The sequence below is a fragment of the Carcharodon carcharias genome, chromosome 11, assembly GCF_017639515.1.
Source record: "Carcharodon carcharias isolate sCarCar2 chromosome 11, sCarCar2.pri, whole genome shotgun sequence".
In the NCBI taxonomy this organism is placed as follows: Eukaryota; Metazoa; Chordata; class Chondrichthyes; order Lamniformes; family Lamnidae; genus Carcharodon; species Carcharodon carcharias.
Window position 1 is genome coordinate 14,378,449 of NC_054477.1, and position 25,129 is coordinate 14,403,577.

General features: G+C 45.0%; 2 protein-coding genes across 8 annotated transcripts in view; one reads left to right on the top strand and one right to left on the bottom strand.

Annotated features, from left to right (window-relative positions):
* The window catches only part of LOC121284138 (steryl-sulfatase-like), an 84,638-nt gene extending 74,191 nt beyond the window's left edge, over window positions 1–10,447 (bottom strand). For 2 of the 7 annotated variants that reach the window (XM_041199320.1, XM_041199313.1), the window contains exons 1-2: window positions 10,238–10,447; window positions 8,057–8,206 (exon numbers count right to left, since the gene is read on the bottom strand). In XM_041199320.1, the coding sequence (XP_041055254.1) occupies window positions 8,057–8,206; window positions 10,238–10,326 (239 nt within the window). In that variant the 5' untranslated portion in view covers window positions 10,327–10,447. The other 5 variants (XM_041199316.1, XM_041199317.1, XM_041199318.1 and 2 more) reach the window with 5 other exon arrangements.
* LOC121284140 (pseudouridine 5'-phosphatase) overlaps window positions 9,917–25,129 on the top strand; it is a 36,629-nt gene continuing 21,416 nt past the window's right edge. Inside the window, exons 1-3 of the mRNA XM_041199321.1 lie at window positions 9,917–10,357; window positions 16,751–16,969; window positions 17,756–17,985. Coding sequence (XP_041055255.1) covers window positions 10,285–10,357; window positions 16,751–16,969; window positions 17,756–17,985 — 522 coding nt within the window. The 5' untranslated portion in view covers window positions 9,917–10,284. The remainder of the gene's footprint in view (window positions 10,358–16,750; window positions 16,970–17,755; window positions 17,986–25,129) is intronic.

Here is a 25,129-nt window from a genome sequence, read left to right on the forward strand (position 1 = left end):
ATATGTCTCCGACCCACAGCAATGTGGTTGACTCTTAAAATGCCCTCTGAACCAGGGCAATTAGGGATGGGAAATAAATGCTGGCCTAGCCAATGACACCCACATCCCATGAATGAATATAAAAGAAACATTTCTGCTGGCTGTCCTTAATTAACTCAAACCGCTTCAAGATGTTCTTTCCTGATTATTGTTTCTGAAACCTTGCCCACCGCTGATTTTAAACTAACTGGCCTGTAATTATTTGGATTGTCCTTAAACCATTTCTTCATTAAAGGTGTCACATTTGACACTTTCCAATCTTGAGGCACCTCCCCGTATTTAGGCAAGGTTAAAAGATTACGGCAAACCCTTCTGCTATCTCCATTCCCACTTTCTTTAGCAACTGAGATGCAAGCAATCCAGACCAGGTAACTTATCCACTCTAGGCATAGCCAGTACCTCCTGCCTCTCAATTTTCATCCCATCCATTACCTCTACCATCTCCACCTACCAATATTTTGTCAGCTCCCTCCTCCTCAGTAAATACCAATGCAAAGTACTCATTAAGCCTTGCCCTGTGCCTCTAAGCAGAGACCTCCTGCCTTGATGCTAATAGGGCCCATTCCACCTCTTACTACCCACTTACTATTTACATGCCAGTTGAAAATTTTTGATTTCCCATTTATCTTGACTGCCATTCTATTCTCATTCTCTCTCTGCCAGTCTTATTTTCCTCTCCACTTCCTCTCTCAACCTACTGTATTGATCTGGTTCTCGCTTGAAGAATTCACCTGACATGTACCATATACCCAATTTTTTTGTTTCGTCTTATTGTCTATCTCCCTCTTCATCAAAGGAGCTCTGGTTCCCTACTTTTAACCCTTTTTGGAATATATCTAGCCTTTACCTGAAGCATCTCCTCCTCAAAGATCACCCACTATTCCATTACAGTTTTTTCTGTCAATCTTTGGTTCCATTTTACCCTGGCTAGATCCCTTCTCATTCCATTGATTTTAGCCCTCTTCCAATTTAGACATTCCATTTTAGATTGTTTCTTGCTCTTCTGCATTACTAGCCTAAACTTTATGAGTCATCTTCCCATCAAGGCATCAATGTCTTCAGCTACCTAGGTCCCAACCTCTGGAAATCCCTCCCTAAGTCTCATCATCACTCTTTCTTTAAGACTCTCCTTAAAACCCACCTCTCCAAGACTTTGTGGCTCATTGTTAAATTCTGTTTGATCATCACTCATGTGAACCACCTTAGAGCATTTACGTTAATGAAGTTGGCAAACATTTCTCCCTCTGCAGCCTTCGGTCTATAAAAAGATCAGTTGGAAAACCATGTTTCTGTTCGCAAAGGTTCGGAACAGTGTTAATGAGAGCTAAGCCAAAATGGTTTCGGTACTGTCTTCTACTCCTACATACAGTAGCAATGTTCCCTTTGTGTGCCATTCAAACATCAGAGTGCAATGTGGGATCCTGGGAGTAGCTGGCTGTATATGGAGAAAGATAATGTAGCCCCAGCCACCAAGGTGGGCATTACTGTTGAGTGGCAGTAGGCTGATGCTGCATGGAATTGAGATGTTAAACAGAGACCCATGACACCATTCAAAGAAGAGCAGGGGAGTTCTCCTAATCCCACTGACAAGGGTGGTGCTGTTCTTGTCTGGCGCACTGACCTCTACCTCGCGGAGGCTCGCAGACACTTCCTCCTATCTCTCCCTGGACCATGATCCCATCACTGAAGATCAAGCCATTGTTTCCAGGACTGTCACTGACCTCATCTCCTCTGGAGATCTTCCTCCCACAGCTTCCAACCTGATAGTCGCCCAGGACGGCCCGCTTCTACCTCCTATCCAAAATCCACAAACAGAACTGTCCTGGTAGACCGATCGTGTCAGCCTGTTCCTGCCCAACGGAACTCATTTCTCGTTATCTTGACTCCCTTCTCTCTCCCCTTGTCCAGTCCCTTCCCACCTACATCCGTGATTCCTCTTACGTCACATCAACAATTTCCAGTTCCCTGGCCCCAACCACCTCCTCTTCACCATGGATGTCCAATCCCTCTACACCTCCATCCCCCACCAGGATAGTCTGAGGGCTCTCAGCTTCTTCCTCGAACAGAAGCCTGAACAATCCCCATCCACCACTACTCTCCTCTGTCTGGCTGAACTTGTTCTCACACCGAACAATTTCTCCTTTAACTCCTCTCACTTCCTCCAAATAAAAGGTGTGGCTATGGGTACCCGCCTGGGCCCCAGCTATGCCTGTCTCTTTATGGGGTATGTGGAACATTCCTTGTTCCAGTCCTACTCCGGCCCCCTCCCACAACTCTTTCTCCGGTACATCGATGTTTACTTCGGTGCTGCTTCATGCTCTCGTCGGGACCTGGAAAAATTTATTAATTTTGCTTCCAATCTCCATCCCTCCATCATTTTCACATGGTCCATCTCTGACACTTCCCTTCCCTTCCTTGACCTCTCTGTCTCAATTTCTGATAATAGACCGTCCACCAATATCCATTACAAGCCTACCGTCTCCCACAGCTCCCTCGACTACAGCTCCTCACACCCCGCTTCCTGTAAGGACTCCATCCCATTCTCTCAGTTCCTTCGCCTCTGTCGCATCTGTTCTGATGATGCTACCTGACATGTCCTCCTTCCTTAACCGAGGTTTTCCACCCACGTTAGTTGACAGGGCCTTCAACCGTGTCCGGCCCATCTCCCGCGCATCCGCCCTCATGCCTTCTCCTCCCTCCCAGAAACATGATAGGGTCCCCCTTGTCCTCACTTATCACCCCACCAGCCTCCGCATTCAAAGGATCATCCCCCGCCATTTCCGCCAACTCCAGCATGATGTCACCACCAAACACATCTTCCCTTCACCCCCCCTGGCGGCATTCCATAGGGATCGTTCCCTCTGTGACACCTTGGTCCAATCCTCCATCACCCCCTACTCCTCAACCCCTACCTAAGGCACCTCCCCATGCATATGCAAAATGTGCAACACCTGCCCCTTCACCTCCTCTCTCTTCACCGTCCAAGGGCCCAAAAACTCCTTTCAAGTGAAGCAGCATTTCACTTGCATTTCCCCCTACTTAGTCTACTGCATTCATTGCTCCACATGTGGTTTCCTCTAAAGTGGAGAGACCAAATGCAGACTGGGTGACCGCTTTGCAGAACACCTTCGGTCTGTCCACAAGAATGACCCAGACCTCCCTGTCACTTGCCATTTTAACACTCCACCCTGCTCTCTTGCCCACATGTCTGTCCTTGGCTTGCTGCATTGTTCCAGTGAAGCTCAACGCAAACTGGAGGAATAGCACCTCATCTTCCGACTAGGCACTTTACAGCCTTCTGGACTGAATATTGAGTTCAACAACTTTAGATTTTGAACTCCCTCCTCCATCCCCACCCCCTTTCCGTTTCTTCCCCCTCCCTTTTGTTTTTTCCAATAATTTATATAGATTTTTCTTTTCCCACCTATTTCCATTATTTTTAAATCTATACCTTTTATGCCCTTTTAGTCTTATTTCACCCCACCCCCACTAGAGCTGTACGTTGCGTGTCCTGCTATCCATTCTTAATTAGCACATTCTTTTAGATAATATCACCACCTTCAACACCTCTTCGTTCTTTTGTCTGTGACATCTTTTGGTTATCTGCTCCTTTCACTGCTTGCTTGTCCCTACAACCACCAACACCCCCCCGCCCCCCCCCAACCAACTTTTCTCTCTCCCTGCACCCCCCCCACCTTAAACCAGCTTATATTTCACCCCTCTCCTATTTTTATTTAGTTCTGTTGAAGGGTCATGAAGACTCGAAACGTCAACTTTGTTCTTCTCCGCTGATGCTGCCAGACCTGCTGAGTTTTTCCAGGTATTTCTGTTTTTGTTTTGGATTTCCAGCATTCACAGTTTTTTGTTTTTATCTCTGAGTTCTCCCAATTATCCTGACCAATATTTATCCCTTCATATTACTAAAACAGATTATATGGTCTTTAGTATATTGCTGTTTGTGGGACTTTGCTGTGCATAAATTCGATGCTACATCTCCTATATTACAACTACACTTGGGAACAAAAGTATTTCATTGGCTGTAAAGTGCTTTGGAAAGTGCTGAGGTCATGAAAGGAGCTGTATAAATGCAAACTTTCTTTCCTGAGTGCAGGAGCCAAAAAAGCTATCTCCTTCTCTAATTCGAGTTATTGCTCATCTTCTCGAACCATTAATTAATTCCTAATCCCCAGATAATCATTTGTTGCACAAGTCCATTTGCTTAGCAGTGATTAACCACAAAAACACTCCCCAAGATCAGCGAGGAAAGAAGAATCCTGCCAGACCTGTTGGTTTAAACACTGGCTATGTTTAGTAACACAGTGAGAGAGTCCTGCCAATATAGTAACTTCCTCCCACTGACAATATGCTGATAGCTGAAACTGGTGCTTCAAGCAGCACTGATATCACAATTTAAATTTATCCACTCTCCCACAGCTTTTTGTGCAAGACTGTACATTTTGTTTTGAAGTGCAATTGAAAAGAATTTGCGATAAGATGTGTGAACTCTTTTCTTTAAAAACCTTGTCGCATTGAATGCAAGTATTTCTCATTTCTGCTCTGCTGCTTGCCAATTTTGGATGCTCTTCTCCTGAAGGTGCCAGCTTCTGTGGCACAGTAGCTCTACTAGTGCCAAAAGCCCTCCATCTGATTTATTTACATGGCATGGCTGCTTTATTCATGAATGGACTGTCTATGCCTTTCTTAAAATTCATTCATGGGATATGAGCTGTGCTGGATAGGCCAGCCTTAATTGCCCATCCCTAGTTGCCCTTGAGTAGGTGGTGGTGAGCTGCCAGGATTTTGACCCAGCGACAGTGAAGGAACGGCGAAATATTTCCAAGTTAGGATGGTGAGCGACTTGGAAGGAACTTCTAGATGGTGGCATTCCCATCTATATGCTGCCCTTGTCCTTCTAGATAGTAGTGGTCGTGGGTTTCGAAGATGCTGTCGAAGAAGCCTTGGTGAATTCCTACAGTGCATCTTGCAGGTGGTACACACTGCTGCTACTGTGCTTCAGTGGTGGAGGGAGTGAATGTTTGTAGATGTGGTGCCAATCAAGTGGGCAGCTTTGTCCTGGATGGTATTAAGCTTCTTGAGTGTTGTGGGAGCTGCATTCAGCCAGGCAAGTGAAGAGTATTCCATCACACTCCTGACGTGCCTTGTAGATGGTGGACAGGCTTTGTGGAGTCAGGAGGGGAGTTACTCATTGCAAGATTCGTAGCCTCTGACCTGTTCTTCAGCCTCCCTCAGGAGCACTGCACTTGAACACCCGGATGGACACCTCCAAAGCCCCTTGACAAGATTGTACTTGAATGCAAACCATTCCAAAGCTTTTGAGATTTTGATCTACATGAAATGAATCATAGAAGGTTTATGGCACAGAAGAAGGCCATCTGGCCCATTGTGCCTGCACCAGCCAAGAAGTCGATCCACCTAGCCTAATCCTACATTTGGTCCATAGCCCTGCAAGTTAGGGCACTTGGGGTACACATCCAGACACCTTTTAAATGAGATGAGATTTTCTGCCTCTACCAACCTTTCAGGCAGTGAATTCCAGATCTCTACCACCGTTTGAGTGAATTTTTTAATCTAGTTTTTTTTATATAGTTCCAACATAACCTCCTTGCTCTTATGCTATGCCTTGGCTAATAAAGGAAAGGACTCCATTTGCCTTCTTAACCATCTTATCAACCTGTCTTGCTACATTCAGGGATTTGTGGACATTCACTCCAAGGTCCCTCACTTTCTCCACTTTTCAGTATCATACCATTAATTGTGTATTCCTTGGCCTTGTCCGACCTCCCCAAATGCATCAACTCACACTTCTCAGGGCTGAAATCCACTTGCCGCTTTCCCACCCACCTGAGTAGCCCATTGATATCGTCCTGCACTCTACAGCAATCCTCCCTGATATCAACCACGCAGCCAATTTGTGTTGTCTGCAAACTTCTTGAACATTCCCCCTTACGTTTACGTCCAAAACACTAATATACACCACGAAAAGCCTAGGGGACCTAGTACTGCGTCCAGCGGAACCCCACCGGAAACAGCCTTCCAATTGCAAAACCACCCGTCAACAATTACCTTTTGTTTCCTGTTACTGAACCAATTTTGTATCCAGCTTGCTACATTCCCCTGGGCTTTTTTTTTTAAACCAATCTACCACATGGGACCTTGTCAAAAGTCTTGCTAAAATCCATGTAGAGCACATCAACTACACTACCCTCATCAATGCTCCTTGTTACTTCCTCAAAAAATTCAATCAAGTTGGTCAGACATGATCTTTGCATAACAAATCCATACTGACTATCCTTGATTAATCTGTGCCTTTCTAAGTGACAATTTATCCTGTCTCTCAGAATTGATTCCAATAATTTGCCTACTACTGAGGTCAGACTGACAGCTGGTGTAATTATTCGGTCTATCCCTCGCTTCCTTTTCAAACAAAGGTACAATGTTAGCAGGCCTCCAATCCTCTGGCAGCTCCCCTGTATCCAGTGAGGATTGGAAAGTGATGGTCAGACCCTCTGCAATTTCCTCCCTGGCTTCTTTTAACAGCCTGGAGTACATTTCATCCAGCCCTCGTTATTTATCCACTTTCAAAGATGCTAAACCACTTGATACTTCTTCTCTGCCTGTGTTTATCACAGCCAATACTTCAAACTTCTCCTCCTTAACTACAGTGTCTGCAGTGTTCCCCTCTTTTGTGAAGACAGGTGCAAAGTATTCATTAAGAAACGTACCCACATCTTCTGCCTCCACACTCAGGTTAGCTTTTTGGTCTTTTATGAGTCCTACTCTTTCCTTATGTATTAATAAAACATCTTTGGGTTCTGCTTGCTAATATTCTTTCACGCCCTCTCTTTGCTTTCCTCATTTCCTTTTGGTTTCACACCTCCACATTCTATACTCCTCTTGGCTTTCTGTAGTATTGAGTTCTCAGTGTCTGACATAAGCTTTCCTTTTCTACCTGATCTTAACCTGCAAGTTCCTTGACAGCCAGGGTGCTCTAGGTTTGGCCATTGCACCCTTTTTCTTTGTGGTATCATGTTTACTCTGAACCCCTTAAATCTCCCCTTTGACTGCTTCCCGCTACGCTGATACTGATTTACTCTCAAGCAGCTCTTTCCAGTCCACTTTTGCTAAATCACTTGGCTTACATCATAATATCTTCAGCTGTGGCTCCTGAGTCAGAAGGCTAAGGGTTCAAGCCTCACTTCAGGAACTTGAGCCCAAAATTCAGCCTGGTTTCATTGGAGTGCTGGACATTTGTCTTATAGATGTATCATTAAACAGACATTTTTCCCCTCAGATCAGTTAAGTGGTGCTACTTGACAAAGCGGGGGAATTCAGCTCGGTGCCAATCCTTAATCCCTCAAGAAACAACTAGAAAAATTATTACCTGGTCATTATCACATTGATGTTTGCGAAAGTTTGCTGTGGACAAATTAGTTGATGTGTACCCTATAGTACAACCATAACTACACTTCAAAAAGTGCGTCACTTGTTCTAAAGCACTTTAATGGACAGATTTTTGATCTACAAGTTAAAGGTTTGGAGTGCAGGCAGGAAAGTGGATTAAGGCCACAATCGGATCAGCCATGACCAATTGAAAGGCAGAGGATGCTCAAGGGGCCAAATGGCCTACTCCTGCTCCTATTTCTTTTGTTCTTAAATTGAAGAATGTCCAGAATTGACTGTCACTATAGAAATGAAAGACTTTCTTTGTGCTTTTAGTGCAGCATCTGGGCACATTTAAGTTTAAGTTTTATTGAGTGCTCTCTGGACGTTTGGAGTCCTTCAGTTATAGATACTGAGAGATGCCCTGTCCATATGTTCGCACACATATTCGGATCATCCTCTTCAGCCAGCATGGTCAGAGTGGACTGTCATAGGGCAGCTACTGGAAACAGCTACTTTTTAAACACAGCATTAAAGTACTCATTTAGGCATCACGAGCTTTTCACAATGCAAGGGTTTAAAGAAAAAGAAAAACACAGTACATTGAACATCAAACCTCAGTGTGGTGTTTCCATAACATCCCAGGTCTCCAATACCGAGGTCATCTGCCATAATTAGAACATAGTTGGACTGCTTATTTGCACTTTGCCCCAGATTTCCTATTGGCAAGTGGAGTAGAAAGAACACCAGCAAGATCTTCATGTTCCTAAAATTAAAAATAAAGTCAGTGTGATTAAATATTAGTTGCATAACAGTAGCCTCTCTCCTATATATAATAATTTTGGCAGAGAAAACAGGAAGTCTTCCTTCTACAGAGCGGAACCAAGTTCTTTGCAATTTCCAACCTCGGTTCCCAGCAAATTTTTCAATTCTGGCCAGTTGTTATTACTAATCTTTCCACAATAGATGGAGGGGATGTGAAATACAGCACTGACATCTCATTGTGCCCCTCATCAAGCTCAGTCTATGTGCACACTTTCCAGCAGGGGATATTGCATAGCAATCAGCATCAGTGATCACGGCCGGTTTCCGCAGCCAAGTTAGTGGGGAACGTTGCATTGCACACATTGTTACTTCAGATAATTCAGCAAATATTGAAGGATTGAATATGGGGCCTTCTACTCTATCATTATACGTCACAATAAATGGCACAACTCCCAACTCGATATTGAGAGAGCCGAATCATTGCTTTCATATTGAAGTAATTCTTCATTCTACAAGCATCACATTTGTATGAATGTTTCTCTATTTCTGATCGAAGTGCATTTGAAAGAATGAATTAAGTTTTCTTACTCTGGATTTTTAATTTACATACCTGATGTTTACATTTAAGAGTGCCAGTGAACAGATTGAAAGAGATACTATACAACAAAAAAAGATGAATTTCGCAATCATTATATTTCCATTAGTTTAGCCTGTTGTGAGCATTTGTGCAACCATTGAAGTTGGACAATTACAAAGTGGCCGGCATCAAAGAGTGACTCAATGTTAAGTCATACTACGTTTATTGGAAACTCAAACCAATGCCAAGTGACCTCCTGCACTACTCACAGTTCTACTGGGGTCAACAGTCACCAGAACCAGTTTTGCACAGAGAATCATATAAGTAGGAAGGAACTTTTCCCCTTGGCGGAGGGATCAATAACCAGGGGACATAGATTTAAGGTAAGGGGCAGGAGGTTAAGAGGGGACATGAGGCAGAATTTTTTTCACCCAGAGGGTGGTGGGAATCTGGAACTTACTGCCTGAAAGGGTGGTAGAGGCAGAAACACTCATAACATTTAAGAAGCATTTGGATGTGCACTTGCGATGCCATCGCATACAAGGTTATGGGCCTAGTGCTGGAAAATGGGATTAGAATAGTTAGGTACTTGTTTGACTGGCGCAGACTCGATGGGTCGAAGGGCTTTTTTCTGTGCTATTGACCTCTATTACGGAGCAGAAGGAGGCCATTTGGCCCATCATGGCTGCACCAGGATCGTTTTACCCGCCTTACTTAACGCAAAAGTGGCAGTGTTTCTGACTGGATTACCACATTGGGCATCCCTCAGATAAATCCTTTGAGGCTTGATCGCGACGATTCATCTGGAACGATAATCATCTGAGAACTACATGCTTGGGAGAGGACGGTGTTGGGCAAATAGCCTCTGAAATATTGTTATTTACTTGTCCTGGGCAAATGGGGCAGAAAACTGGACAGGCATTAACCAACTGGTTTGCAAAAAAAGGTTTCCTGCACTCAGCAGGAGCAATGGCAGCTCTTGCCTCCGAGCTCGCTCACCTGGAGGATGTGCACCTTCACCTGTTGGGGTTGCAGCACCCATGGGCTTCGGCCCCGCCCCCTACCCCTCTAGCCCCGCCCCGTCCATTTTCCCCCACCTCCCCCTCACTAAAAACGGCCAGCCGGTGGCCGACTGAAATCAGACCCTGTGAAACAAAATAAAATGATGGAAATCCGACCGGAAAACAAACGTTGGTTGCGTTAATTGCCGTGGGAGCGCTCGGAAATTGCTAACTCCAGCCAGCAAAACGCATGAAGGAAAAACGCTCCTTTTATGAGTTAGGGTTACGAAATTACGTTAGGGAGTAAATAAGTTGAGATATAGCTTCCTACCCTTTTTTTTTATAATCACGACGGATGAAATTACTTATTCTCAGAGTGGATTTTCGGCACTAATGGAATAATTATTGAAGGAGAGGATGTTGTCCGCGGCTCTCACTGCCCGTGGATACTAACTCTGGGAAGCTGATAGTCGGTCCTCCTTTTCCCCCGCTCACCTGGAAATGGCGGCGAGCTGCTCCGAGACCTTCAAGCCGGTCACTCATGTCATCTTTGACATGGACGGCCTTCTCCTCGGTCAGTATCCGTGCCGCTTCAGCCCCGCTCCCTGTCTTCAGAGCTTTCGGATGTTAGCGGCGCTTGTTTACCTCACCAACAGCCCCCAGTCCCCCAGGATGTCACCGTTTCTCCCCCTCCCGTTTTCGCCAGCTGTCAATCAATTCCACTGGAACCGCCCCCTTTCCCCTGTCAATCAATTCCACTGGACGCGCCCCCTTTTCCCGTCAATCGATTCCACTGGACACGCCCCCTTTTCCCCCTGTCAATCAATTCTTTGGACACGCCCTCTTCCCCCTGTCAATCAGTTCCACTGGACGCGCCCCCATCCAGCTGTCAATCAATCCCCCTGAACCTAACCCCAGCTCTCAATCAATTCCATCAATCCGCCCCCAGCTGTCAATCAATTCCACCGGACCCCCCCCCCCCCCCCCCAAAGCCAACACCACACTGCCCACACAAGTGACTCCCGGTATAAACCATCACCTCCTTTCTCCAGCTGCCCCTTCCCTGTACCTCCAGCTTTCACTCAGAATCTTCCCTATTGCACCCCCAGTAAACTCCCAGCCCCAAACTTCACTCTCAAATATCCGCCCCGCATCACATGAAACCCGACTTCACCCCACTAACTGTCACCTACCTGCCTGTTCCTCAGAACCAACCCTCCTCCACCAACAATGTCTTCCCCTCCCCACTAAACATCACCTCTGACTGCCGCTCCCCCTCCACCATCTGCCTCCTCCTCCTCCCCCTGCCGTTGCTTCTCCCCCACTCACCATCGCTCCCAAACTCCCTCCACCCACCCAGACCAAATGCCACTCCGAACCTTACCCCTCCTCGCTGATTATCAGTCAGCACCTCTCCTTCACCCAACGACTGTCGCTCTGAATTGCTGTTCCCCCCACTAATCGTCAATCTCAACCGCAACACCCCCGCCAACCATCACTCAGAACAACCCTCCCCCCCTACGATCACTCTAAGCTGAACCGGCAGTCACTTCCAAGCTGCCCATCCCACCCACCATTGGAGCGGGCAGGAAAGTTGAGTTTCGTTTTTTATTCTTCCATGGGGATGTGGGCATTGCTGGCTAGACCAGCATGAGGCGCCCTTGAGAAGGCGGTGGTGAACCTCCACCTTAAAGGGACCACTTGTTAGGCCACCAACCAACAAGATTTTAAAGTTCAGTAACCTGAATATGGGTCCTAGAGTACTACCCAAGACCTTGTTCAATAACCGTGACTGTCACCTGGGGGAAAAAAAACGTGTGCACACAATTTTCCCACTTGCTTTCTCTGCAGCCACATAAACCCTTTGTTCCTGCACACAATAGCTTTTCTATGTTTGAAACAAAAGCAAAAATAGCTGGGAAAACTCAGCAGGTCTGACAGCATCTGTGGAGGGGAAGACAGCTAACATTTCGAGTCCGTATGACTCTTCATCAGAACTAAAGAAAAGTAGAATTGAGGTGAAATATAAGCTGTTGGGGGGGGGGTGGTGGGGGGGTGCGTGGTGGGACAGGTAGAGCTGGATAGAGGGCCAGTGATAGGTGGAGACAGCGAAGAGATTGCCAAAGATGTCATAGACAAAAGGACAAATGGGTGTTGACGGTGCTGATATTACCTAAGGAATGTGCTAATGGTGACATTAAGGCTGGAAAGCAGGACAAGCAAGTGACAGATGGCCCTAGTGGGGCAGGGGTTGGGGGAAGGTTTCGAAAAAGGCTAAAAAGTGGAGATAAAAGCATGGATGGAAATAAATTTAAAAATAATAACAGAAATAGGTGGGAAAAGAAAAATATATTTAAAAAATATATAAATTATTAGAAAAGGAGGATCGGAAAGGGCGTGGGGATAGAGGAGAGAGTTCATGGTCTGAAGTTGTTGAACTCAGTGTTAAGTCCGGAAGGCTGGAAAGTGCCTAATCGGAAGATGAGGTGCTGTTCCTCCAGTTTGTGTTGAGCTTCACTGGAACATTGGACCATGGACGTCCAATCCCTCTACACCTCCATCCCTCACCGGGATGGTCTGAGGGCTCTCCGCTTCTTCTGCGAACAGAGAACAATCCCCATCCACCACCACTCTCCTCCGTCTGGCTGAACTTGTTCTCTCACTGAACAATTTCTCCTTAAACTCATCTCACTTCCTCCAGATAAAAGGTGTGGCTATGGGCACCTGCATGCCTATCTCTTTATGGGGTATGTGGAACATTCCTTGTTCCAGTTCTACTCAGGCCCCCTCCCACAACTCTTTCTCCGGAACATCGATGACTACTTTGGTGCCGCTTCATGCTCTCATCTGGACCTGGAAAAATTTATTAATTTTGCTTCCAATTTCCACCCCTCCATTTTCACATGGTCCATCACTGACACCTCCCTTCCCTTCCGTGACCTCTCTGTCTCAATTTCTGGTGATAGACTGTCCATCAATATCTATTACAAGCCTACCGACTCCCACAGCTACCTCGACTACAGCTCCTCACACCCTGCTTCCTGTAAAGACTCCATCCCATTCTCTCAGTTCCTTCACCTCCGTCTCATCTGTTCTGATGACGCCACTTTCCAAAACAGTTCTTCTGACATGTCTTCCTTCTTCCTTAACCGAGGTTTTCCACCCATGGTCGTTGACAGGGCCCTCAACCGTGTCTGGCCCATCTCCCGCGCATCCGCCCTCACACCTTCCTCTCCCTCCCAGAACCGTGATAGGGTCTCCCTATTCCTCACTTATCACCTCACCAGCCTCCGAATTCAAAGGATCATCCTCTGCCATTTCCGTCAACTCCAGCATGATGCCACCATCAAACACATCTTCCCTTCACCCCTCTTGGCATTCCTTAGGAACCAATCCCTTCGGGACACCCTGGTCCACTCCTCCATCAGCCCCTACAACTCAACCCCCTCCCACGGCACCTTCCCATGCAACCGCAGGAGGTGCAACACCTGCCCCTTTACTTCCCCCCTCCTCACCGGCCAAGGGCCCAAACACTCCTTTCAAGTGAAGCAGCACTTCTCTTGCACTTCCCTCAATTTAGACTACTGCATTCACTGCCCCCAATGCAGTCTGCTCTACATTGGAGAGACCAAACTCAGACTGGGTGACCGCTTTGCGGAACATCTTCGGTCTGTCCGCAAGCATGACCCAGACCTCCCTGTCGCTTGCCATTTTAACACAGCACCCTGCTCTCATTCCTACGTGTCCATCCTTGGCCTGCTGCAATGTTCTAGTGAAGCTCAACACAAACTAGAGGAACAGCACCTCATCCTCCGACTAGGCACTTTCCAGCCTTCCGAACTTAACTTTGAGTTCAACAACTTCAGATCATGAACTCCTTCCTCCATCCCCACCCCTTTCCGATCCCCCTTTTTTCTAATAATTTCTGTACTTTTTAAAGATATTTTTCTTTTCCCACCTATTTCTATTATTATTTTAAAATTTATTTCCATCCATTGTTTTATCTCCACCTTTTAGCCCATTTCGGTCCCTTCCCCCCCACCCCACCCCCACTAGGGCTATCTGTACCTTGCTTGTCCTGCTTTCTACCCTTAATGTCACCATTAGCACATTCCTTAGCTAATATCACCACTGTCAACACCCCTTTGTCCTTTTGTTTATGATATCTTCTTTGGCAATCTCTCCATTGCCTCCACCTAACACTAGCCCTCTATCCAGCTCCACCTGCCCCATCCCCCTCTAACAGCTAACATTTCACCTCATTTCTATTTTTCTTTAGTTCTGACGAAGAGTCATACGGACTCGAAACGTTAACTCTGTCTTCCTCTCCACAGGTGCTCTCAGACATGCTGAGTTTTTCCAGCTATTTTTGTTTTTGTTTCAGATTTCCAGCATCCGCAGTATTTTGCTTTTTTCTATGTTTGATTTGGGTAGTAAAAAAAAATGTGTTGGGAAATGCTGCCAGAACACCTGAAAGGATTTCCTGTTTGGAAAGGGGAGAGTGGGCAGGCAAACTAAGCAATACCACTCAGATATACTGGAGTAGTAATGCTTTCCTGTACTGACTATGCCAGAAATCAGCTGTGTCCAAAACCAAAACTTAAATGTTTTACGGCAAGTAACCACCTTGCTGCTGACTTGAAAACTCTGAGCAAAAAACGTAAACTCTTAATTGCAGTCTGTCCAAAAATCCTGGTTTCCAACATGGTGCATATTGTGTATATAAAAAAAATCAATGCGTTTAGCACCTTATTGCACCCCTCAAACGTTAAAGAACTCTTCCTAAATTGAATTATTTTACAGCTGCTAGAGAGTAAGATCCCACAAGCAACAATGAGAGGAATGACTACTTAGTGTGGCCTTTATTGCAAGGGTACTCGAGCATAAGAATAAAGCAGCCTTGCTATAATATTACAGGGCTTTGCTGAGATCACACCTTGAGTGTTGAATGCACTTGCCCTTCATATTGAAGGAAGGATATACTTGCTTTGGAGCAACAGTTCACTAGATTGGTCTCTGGGGTGAGAGGGTTGTCCTATGATGAGAGGCTAAGTAAATTGGGTCTATACTATCTGGAGTTTAGAAGAATGAGAGGTAATCTCATTGAGACGTACAAGATTCTGAAGGGGCTTGGCAAGGTAGACACAGAAGTTGTTTCCCCTGGCTGGGGAATCTAGAACATGGGATCACAGTCTCAGGACAAGGGGGCAATCACTTAGGATGGAAACGAGGGTCAGGATCCTTTGGAATTCTCTACCCGAAAATGTTGTGGATGCCTCATCATTGAGCATATTCAAGACCGAGATCGATTGATTTTTAATTCGGAAAATTGAGTGATAGGCGGAGCCGGCAGGAAAGTGGAGTTTTGAAAAAAATTGGGATGTGGTTGTTGCTGGCTGGGCCAGAATTTATTGTCCATCCCTGCTTGCGCTTGAGAAGGTGGTGGTGAGCTGCCTTCTTGAACCGCTGCAGTCCCTGTGGTGTAGATCCACACGCAGTGCTGTTAGGGAGGGAGTTCCAGGATTTTGACCCAGCGACAGTAAAGGAACGGCGATATATTTCCAAGTCAGGATGGTGTGTGACTTGGAGGGGCACTTGCGGGTGGTGTTCCCATGTGAATGCTGCCCTTGTCTTTCTAGGTGATAGAAGGTTTTGAGATGTAGCACACTGAGAGAGTCTTGCTGAGTTGTTGAGTTAGAAGATTAACCATGGTCATATTGGATGATGGAGCAGGGTCGAGGGGCTGAACGACCTACTCCTATTTTTTATGCTTTTGTGTGTTGGTTGAGGAGAAATCATTGCCGCAGATTCTTTAACGTTCTCTGGGCTTCTGACAATGTAGCACATCTTCAGTGGTACACTGGAGTACCAGCTTTGAAAAACTTTGCACATAGCATGCAATGGTATCTACTGCGTTTCACTTCAGTGTGCTACATTTTGTGTCAAATGCATGGAATCTTAGAAAAGCAAAGAAAGGAAGGCAGAATGTTTTACCTTTCCAGTGAAGCTAGGGATGTCAACCAGCTGGTAATCGAGAGAAGAATCTGTTGTCTAGTCGACCCATGAAGTACCTAAGTAGAAATTCACCACTGGCCTCTGGATGTGCTAATTAATAGCACTTGGACAATGCATTTTTGAACGGTGACAACAGTTCATGTACCTTAGCAGCAGAATATTACATTCTGCATTTTGCTCCTGTCCTTAAAATCGTTGTATCTGCTGACTTACAGTGAGCAATGACTTGATAGATTTGCTGATGCAGTAGTGTCTGCTGTTGCTCAGTTGGCTCTAAGCTCTTGTCTCTAAGTCACAAGGTTCTGGGTTCAAGTTGCAGTCCAGAACTTGAGCACAAAAACCAAGGCTGACACTCCAGGGTAGCCCTGAGGGAGTGCTGCACCGTCAGTGTTGCCGTCTTTCAGGCGAGCGTTTAAACAGGTCCTGTCTGCCCCCCTCAGTTGAACATAAAAGATCCTGTGACACTATTGCAGCAAGGAGCAGGATAGTTATTCCCTGCGTCCTGGCCAATATTTATCCCCCAATCAATATCCATAAAACAGATAATCTGGTCATTATCACATCGCACTTTGTGGGATCTTGCTGTGTGTAAACTGGCCGCTGTGTTTTCTCCATTTTCTAGTACTTCATTGGCTTAAAGCTCTTTGAGACATCCCATGGTTGAGGAAAAACACTGTATAAACGCAAGACTTTGTTCGTTTCTTTCACTTTTTTCCTTTCTTTCCCTCCTTCCTTTTCTTGTAATGGCTGCGCACTAAACAATCCCATGCCTTTAGATCATTTGCAGAGCTGAGAACGGGTTGGGGGAGGCGAAACTAACTTCTGCTCCCTTTCTTTTCTATTCATTAAATTGTGTGTTAAAGTAATACGTTCCGATGGGAAGTGAGGGAGCGGCGGAATGTTTTTGCATGCGGTGACACTTATTTGTCTGATTCTTGCATTTCTACCGCAGATACGGAAAGACTGTACACTGTTGTGTTTGATGAAATCTGTGGCCGTTACAATAAGAAGTTTACTTGGGAGTTGAAGTCCACAATTATGGGAATGCAGTCCTTGAGCGCTGCCAAGATTATTTGCGACAGACTGGAACTCCCGCTCACTCCAGAGGAATTTGTCAAGGAGTGTAATCTTTTACAGGAGAGCCTGTTTGCTTCCACTGTTCTGATGCCAGGTAACTGTCGGTCATCCACAGGCTTAGCCATTAGAAGAGTGAGAAGCTACCTCGATCGTTTACCTGGTTCAGGCAATCAACAGTTAGTGCAGTAGAGACCAAGTAAAAAAAAAAACTTTGGGGTATATGGCGCCATTTACATCCTCAGGACACCCCCATTCAGGAGTAAAATCAAAAAACATTGTATCACACAAAGAGTGGTGGAAATCTGGATTTCTACCTTGCTGCTCCCCAGGTCAATTGATATTTTCAAGATGAAGATCGAAAGATATAAGGGATTCCAGGGATATGGCTTGAGGGGCTGAATGGCGACCCCTGTTCCCATGTTCATGGCCATTAAATGCGTTGAGTACAGTCATTGTTGCTCTGTAGGAAAACGTGATAGCCAAACAGCAAAGAGATAATGACCAGGTAACGTGTCTCATCACGTAATTGGGGATTAGATATTGGCCATGGCAGCAGGGAGAAACTACCAGTATGCACTGACTCGACTGATTCCTCCCAGGATAGTGGTACAGTTGAGCTCAGTATTCTGGATTAAGAAGGGGAACATCAATCAGCAGCCCAGTTACTGCTCACCATTAATGAATCATATTGGAAATGCATGAGGAAGGAATTTATTAATGCTGTGATTTGCCTCTCTTCCTCACACCATCCCCTGTCTTCCCAGCAGCCTACTAACCTGCTGATGCTTACTGGCTTTTTACGCACATGAAAATGGCTGCTTGGCTTGATTGGATTGATAGAAAATGTTAATTGTTGCTCCTTTGCTTGATTTCTCCACAGGCATAGAGAGGATAGTCTCCCACCTCCTCAAACACAACGTGCCAATCGCAGTAGCTACCAGCTCGTCGAAGCAAATGTTTGACCTAAAGACCACCAAGCACAAGAAGTTTTTCAGCTTATTCCACCACATTGTGTGTGGCGATGACCCAGAAGTGAAGAAAAGCAAGCCCGCACCTGACAGCTTCCTGGTCTGTGCTAAGAGATTTGAACCTATGCCACCCGTTGAAAAGGTTAGGCAAATTTAAAAAAAAACTTTCCTTTTCCAATTTTTGTTTTGCCTTTCCTGAATATGCTGATTCATATCAAAGTGTGGTTCCACAGCTGCTTTTAGTAAGTTACCCATTTGTGAGACTGGCAATGTCAGCTGCTTATCTTCCCATTCGTTACAAAGTTTACCAAATGAAGTATGTGATAATTCAAAGGGAGCTAGGTAAGGTGGATCAATAGACAGATCAAGTTCTACATGGGCCATGATATAAAGTTGGAGAAACAAGAATGCAGGTTATATCGTAAATAACAATATTATCGACCTCCTGGTGGGGGTCAGCCGAGTACACTCCTCCCAGTGGCGCAGCTGTGGCTTCAGAGCTGCTGGCCTCTGATTGGGCCGGGGGCATCAGGACCCTGCCTGACATCCTTCATTGTGAAATCACTGAGCCATTCAGTCTGCCAGTAAATGCGGACTTGGGACCATCTTAGGATCCCTCTGGACCTTTTGAACTTTTCTGTCCGATGTCAGGTGCAGCATAAAATTCAACCCAATATGTTTGAGGCAGCAGAGAGGGAAGAGAAAACTGGACCCCAGGGCATTGATGACTGGGTTGTCAAAACCATCAGTTCATTGTTTGCAGGTGGTACAGAAAAGAAATCTTATCAACGCTTTTGGAAAAGCATAGTATGATCAGACAAAGTCAACATGGTTTTACAAAAGGGAAGTTGTGTTTGATAAATTTATTAGAGTTTTTTGAGGGTGTAATAATAGGGTAGATAAAGGGGAACCAGGAAAAGTGGTATACCTAGATTTCCAAAATGCATTCGATAAGGTGCCGCATGAAAGGTTAATAAGCAAGATAAGGGCTCATGGAGTTGTGGGTGATATATTAGCTTGGATAGAGGATTGGTTAACCAATAGAAAGCAGAGAATGGGCATAACCGGGGCGTTTTCAATTTGGCAAGCAAGCCTCAGCTATTTACAATTTATTTTAATGACTTAGACAAAGTGACTGAGAGTAATGTACCTTAAGTTTGTTGATGATACAAAGCTAGGTGGAAAATTAAGTTGTAAGGAGGACAGAGAGGCTGCAAAGAGATATAGACAGAGTAAGTGAGTAGGCAACAAGTAGGCAACATCCAGGAGTATTAAGTTGGGAGGTGTGAGGTTGTTCACTTGGTTGTAAGAATAGAAAAGCAAAATACTTTTTAAAAGGTGTGAAACTTTTAAATAATGATGTTCAGAGAGACTTGGGTGTGCTCATACATGGAATTCAGAAAGTTAGCATGCAGATGCAGCAAGCAATTAGGAAGGCAGATGGCATGTTGGCTTTTATTGCAAATGGATTGGAGTACAGGAATAACGAAGTCTTTCTACAATTGTGCAGGGTTTGGTGAGACCACATCTGGAATATTGTGTGTACTTTTGGCCTCCATATTTAAGGAAGGGTATACTTGCATTGGAGACAGTGCAGCAAAGGTTCACTAGATTGGCCCCTTAGAATGCGAGGGTTATCCTATGATGAGAGTCTGAGTAAATTGGGCTTATATCCTCTGGAGTTTAGGTGACCTCATAGGGTTCCGAAGGGGCTTGACAGTGTAGGCACTGAGAGGCTGTTTCCCTTGGTGGGGAATCTAAAACACAGGGGCACAGTCTCAGGATAAGGAGCCAGTCATTTGAGACTGGGATGAGGGGAAATTTCTTCACTCAAAGTGTTGTCAATGTTTGGAATTCTCTACCTGTGGATCGCTAATTATATTTCAATCTGGCATAGACAAATTTTTGACCTTCCAGAGAATCGAAGGATATGGGAAGGGGGTGGGGAAAGTGAAGTTGAAACCCAAGATCAGCAATGATTGTACTGAGTGGCAGAGCAGACTTCATGAGCTGCATAGTCTATTCCTTCCAGCTCCCTTGTCTTCAAATAAAATGCTGAGATGATATTAAGTGAGGAATATGACTTGCATTTATATAGGAATTTTCACGACCAGTGGACATCTCAAAACACATTACAGGGCTACAGTTCCATCCTCAGGCCATCTTCTGGAGGGGATTCCCTCTCCACAATGTTGGCCTGGCAGCTGTGGCCATGAATCATTATAAATAATGAACAATTGCCCTCAGGAGACGTTTCCAACCTGAGTTGCCCTCATGTTCTTCAGCTTGCCACAGCAGCTCCAACCTCTCCTGCGCTGTAGGCTCTACCATTGGCCCAGCTGGATGTCTGTCCCACTGCCTTTAAATAGACAATACTCCTGGAGGCGGCCTCTTAATTAGCTGCCTGCAGTAAGATTGTGCAGGTGGGCAGTGAGGCATCACCATTGGGCTCAGGACCTACTTTTGGCCCTAACTTCTGAAAGTTTTTAAAAGCAGTAAGATTATGCTCATTTAGTTTTGTTTTATTCTTTCATGGGATGTGGGTGTCGCTGGCTAGGCCAGAATTTCTTGCTCACCCCTAATTGCCCTCGAGAAGGTGATAGTGAGCTGCCTTCTTGAACCGCTGCGGTCCATGTGATGTAACAGTGCTGTTAGGGAGGGAGTTCCAGGATTTTGACCCAGCGACAGTGAAAGAAGTGCCCAGTCTTGCCTTTTTTTTCAGTCAGGCCTCCATAAGATCATAAGAAGTAGGAGCAGGATTTGGCCATTCAGCCCATCAGGCCTGCTCCACCATTCAATAAGATGATGGCTTATCTGACTGGGGTCTTAACGCCACTTTCTTGCCTGCCCCCATAACCTCATTTCCCTTGCCATTCAAAACTCTGTCTAGCTCAGCCTTGAATATATTCAATGACCCAGCCTCCAGTGGTCTCTGTGGAAGAGAATTCCAAAGACTAATGACCCCCTGAGAGAAGAAATTCCTCCTTGTCTCCATCTTAAATGGGAGACCCCTTATCTTTAATATTCCAATGTGGCTATCTGCGCATGCAGCTCATGAATCTTAATTATTGCGCTTCATGTGATTACGTACATGCTTTGTAAACCTAATTTAGACTTTGTTACATTCCCTATTAGTCTGATCCTATCTAGTACTTTATTATTTCTTCCTCTAGTTCTTTATGTCTCTCCCAATTCTTCTTGTACCTTGTTTCTCCTTTCTAAGGCTGCATCTTGGTGCCTTTCCCCTGCCAATTTTAAACCTCAACAATAGCAGTAGCAAATCTCTGAGAGACCATTGGTCCTAGCTTTGAACAGGTGCAACCTATCGAGTCTGTACAGGTCCCGCCTCCTCCAGAATCTGTCTCAATGTCCCAGGAATGTAAAGTTCCCTAAAATCTGCCTGCTAGACCTCCTCCTTCTTTCTGCCAATATGGATCACGACTGCTGGCTGTTCACCTTCCAACTCCCTCAGAGTGCTCCGCAGCTGCTCTTTGACATATTTGACACTGACCTGGGCGGCAGCATAACATCTTGGATTCACATCTGCAGCTACAGAAATGCCTGTCTGTTCCCCTAACTATCGAAACCTCTTATCATTATTGCTTTCCCAATCTTCCTCCTATCCCCTGCACAGCTGAGCTACCCATGGTACCATGGGTTTGGTTCTGGCTGCACACCCCAGGGGAGCCATTGCTCTCACGAGTATGCAGAACAGAATATCTGACGGAGTGAAATGCACTCGGGTCTCCTGCACTACCTGCCCGGTCATTCTTGAATGGCTGGTGGTCACCCATTCCTTCTCTGCATTCATTCTCTTAACCTGTGGGGCAACTACACCCAGAAAAATACTAGCCACTTAGCTCCCAAAAGAATACAGAGATGATGCAATTGGTATGATAATTTTCTGAAGTTGTCACTATTGACCTTCAGTCTCAAAAAAAGAAACATCCCGTTTAATTAAAGGCTGAGCTGCACATTTTCGAAGCTTACATTATTAGATACTGGAAAAAGTATACCGCTGCTTCACAAAGAAGTTAAAACCCATTAATCTGGGGAAAATATGCATCCAATATATTAAAAATTTAGATCTGCAGGCACTTCTTTGCTAGGAAATTCCTGTTGTCACATTTGTGTCACACTTAGTATCAAGTCTTTCCATTATAAACCCCTATGTTCACATTGATATTGGAAAGTTATATGAAATAGCGACAATTTCTAATCATGCCTTTCTGCCAGGTTTGGCACTGTTGTTTCGCAGTTTTTCTCCTGGCTTCTCAGCTACAGAGTATTTTATGGAGGAAACAATCCTGACTGACTTCACAAAATGTAATAACCTTAATAACCTCTATCAGTCTACTGCTCAATGACTTAACTCTAGTTAAAATAGGCTGAACTCAACTACACAGCACAGCAGAAAATTTACAGTTGGCATCTTGCATTGGGCAAGGTTAGATCTATGCAGCAATGACTTCACTGTATCCAACTCAACCTTTCAACTGGTTGGTGCAAGGCACAGGGGCCAAGCTTCAGCAGCCAACATCAAAAACACACTAACCTTAAAAATGCAACTTGAGTGCCTCAGAAGCAGATTCTTCCTCCAGTTCTGATTGACAGGGAGCTTCCTCATACCTTCCTTCCAATACACTTTCATTCGCATAGAGAGAAGCTGGACCGTCATCGCTGCAATGAGTTGGGGAAGCAACTTTTTCTGCCAGCGACACCTAGATTGCAAAAGGTCAATATCCTGCCAGACACAAGTCAGAGATTTCTATTAGCAATGGACTAGGCTCCACAGGGTGGTGGGGGCAGGGGGATGGTGGGGGATGGGGGAAGGGCTTGAGCTGGTGATAAAGAGCACTCCCATTAAGATTCTGGACTGAATTTTGACTCTGGGTGAAGGAAAGCTGATGAACTTTAAATGTGACTGAAGGAATCCCACATAATTGAACATTACATGATCAACCTCCAGGAACACAACTAAGCAGAGTCGGCAACTCCACTCAAGGTGCAGTCTGACCAAAGCAATCTACAGTTTTAGTATGACACGCTCCTGCTTGTAATCTAGCAATATTGTTCAGAATGTTTTTGATCGCTGCTACACAGTGAAGGATGTGCAGTACATTCACAGGATATGGGCACCGCTGGCAAGGCCAGCATTTGCTTCCCATCCTTGTTTTCCCTAGAGAAGATGGTGGTGAGTTGTCTTCTTGAACCGCTGAAGTCCATGTGGTGCAGGTATGCCCATTGTGCTGTTAGAGAGATCTAGGATTTCAACCCAGCGAAGATGAAGGAACAAAGATTCCAAGGCAGGATGGTGTGAGAGTTGGAGGAGAATTTAGAGATGGAGATATTCTGACGTGCCTGCTACCCTTGTCCTTAGGTGGTAGAGGTTGTAGATTGGTATCAAAGAAACCTTGGTGCTACAACTGGGATGGAAGGAGTACATGGTTTTTCTAGCCCCACTATTCCACAGGTTGCACCATAAGTGTAAATATTTAATTCATTCACCAAAATGGCCATTTATTTTCCTTTGCTATTGCTACACTCAGAGTAAAAGAGACTTTAACCAGGCTTCTTTCAATGAACTCAGAATGATTGGTTTATTATGAAACAAAACTTTTTTTAAAAACAATTTGCAAAACTGGTTAACATACAATTTGTAATCTGGAAGTGCAATGATTTACCCCTTTTAACATCCCCAACACACACACACACACACACACACACACACAGAACAAAGGACAAGACAAACAAGGTCTCTGCAGAGGTTTGCATAAAGGAACACTTTATGGAAAAGGATAAAGTTCGAAAGGTGTTGACACTTGCATGCAAAGTTGGAATACTGGTCACAGTAGTTATCTGGAAGTCCTTTCCAAAGGATCTTCAGTAAAACATTGTCTTTGGGAACTCTTACTTGTCACAGCTTCGCAGGCTTTTGAATACAGATGAGTTATATTGAGATGAGAATTTTCTGGCTGAAGGCAGACACCCACATTGCCCTCCAGGAAAGACAGGGAAAGAGAGGGAGAACTGAGAGATCTTCCTTCTTGGTTTGCTCCAAGACACAAACTTAGTTCAATAAATATGTTCAGACAGAACTTCTCCCAGGTCAGGTGTTCTTCAACCAATCAGCAAGGACCCACAGCCTAGCAACAGAAGTTTTGTTTTGTCCCAGCAATTAAAGCCTTGCTGGTCATTTAGCTGAAGCCATGTTATTTCTTGGAAACAAACAGCCTGCTGCCAGTGCACAATGAAATTATAACATTTCTTTAAAAAAATCCAGATCAGTTCCCAAGAGAGTGCCCTGATTCCAATGTCCTTCCAATTTTTAAAACCACATATAGTTCTTGGAAATATGAATCCCAGTCATTGGCGAGATGCTGCATTGCAAGCTGCACTGGTGGTGGAGGGAGTGAATGTTAAAGGATTGAGGGCTGCAGCGCTGATCAAACAGTCTGCTTTGTCCTGGACGCTGACAACTCAATGCACACGCAGTTGCATTTGCTCAGCCTGGAACAAGCAAGTAAGGTCAGTCAGAGAGAGGTCAGAGATTGAGCGCGTCTTAAATGTTGTTGAAACTGCACCTATCCAGGCATTTCATCACACTGCTCACTTGTGGCTTGTAAATGCTGGGAAGGATTTGAGAAGTCAGGAAGTGGTCATGTGCTGGAGAATATCCAGCCTCTGACTTGTTCTTGTAACTGCAGTATTTATTTGGCTGGCCCAGTTAAGGCCCTGGTCGGTGGTAACATCCAGCTTGTGGCTGATGGAGATATGAGCAATGGCAATGGCGTTGAATGTCAAGGAGGGGTAGGTTAGACTTTTTCTTGTTGGAGATGATCATTAACTGGCAATTGTGTGGTGCAAACGTTACCTGTCTTTCATCTTAAACATTTCAGCTTAAGGCTGAATGTTGTCCAGGTTTTGCTGCTTATAGGCAAAGACTGCTTCATTATCTGAAGAATTACGAATGGAACTGAATACTGTGAAATCTGCAAACATTCCCACTTCTGACCTTACGATGGAGGGACGGTCACTGATGAAACATCACCGTCAACACCTCTTTGTCCTTTTGTCTATGACATCTTTTGGCTATCTCCACCTGTCACTGGACCTCTATCCAGCTCTTTCTGTCCAACCCCTCCTTAAACCAGCTTATATTTCACCTCTTTTCTATTTTTCCTTAGTTCTGGTGAACAGTCATACGGACTCGAAACGTTAACTGCGTTCCTCTCCGCATGCTGTCAGACCTGCTGAGTATTTCCAGGTATTTTTGTTTTTGTTTT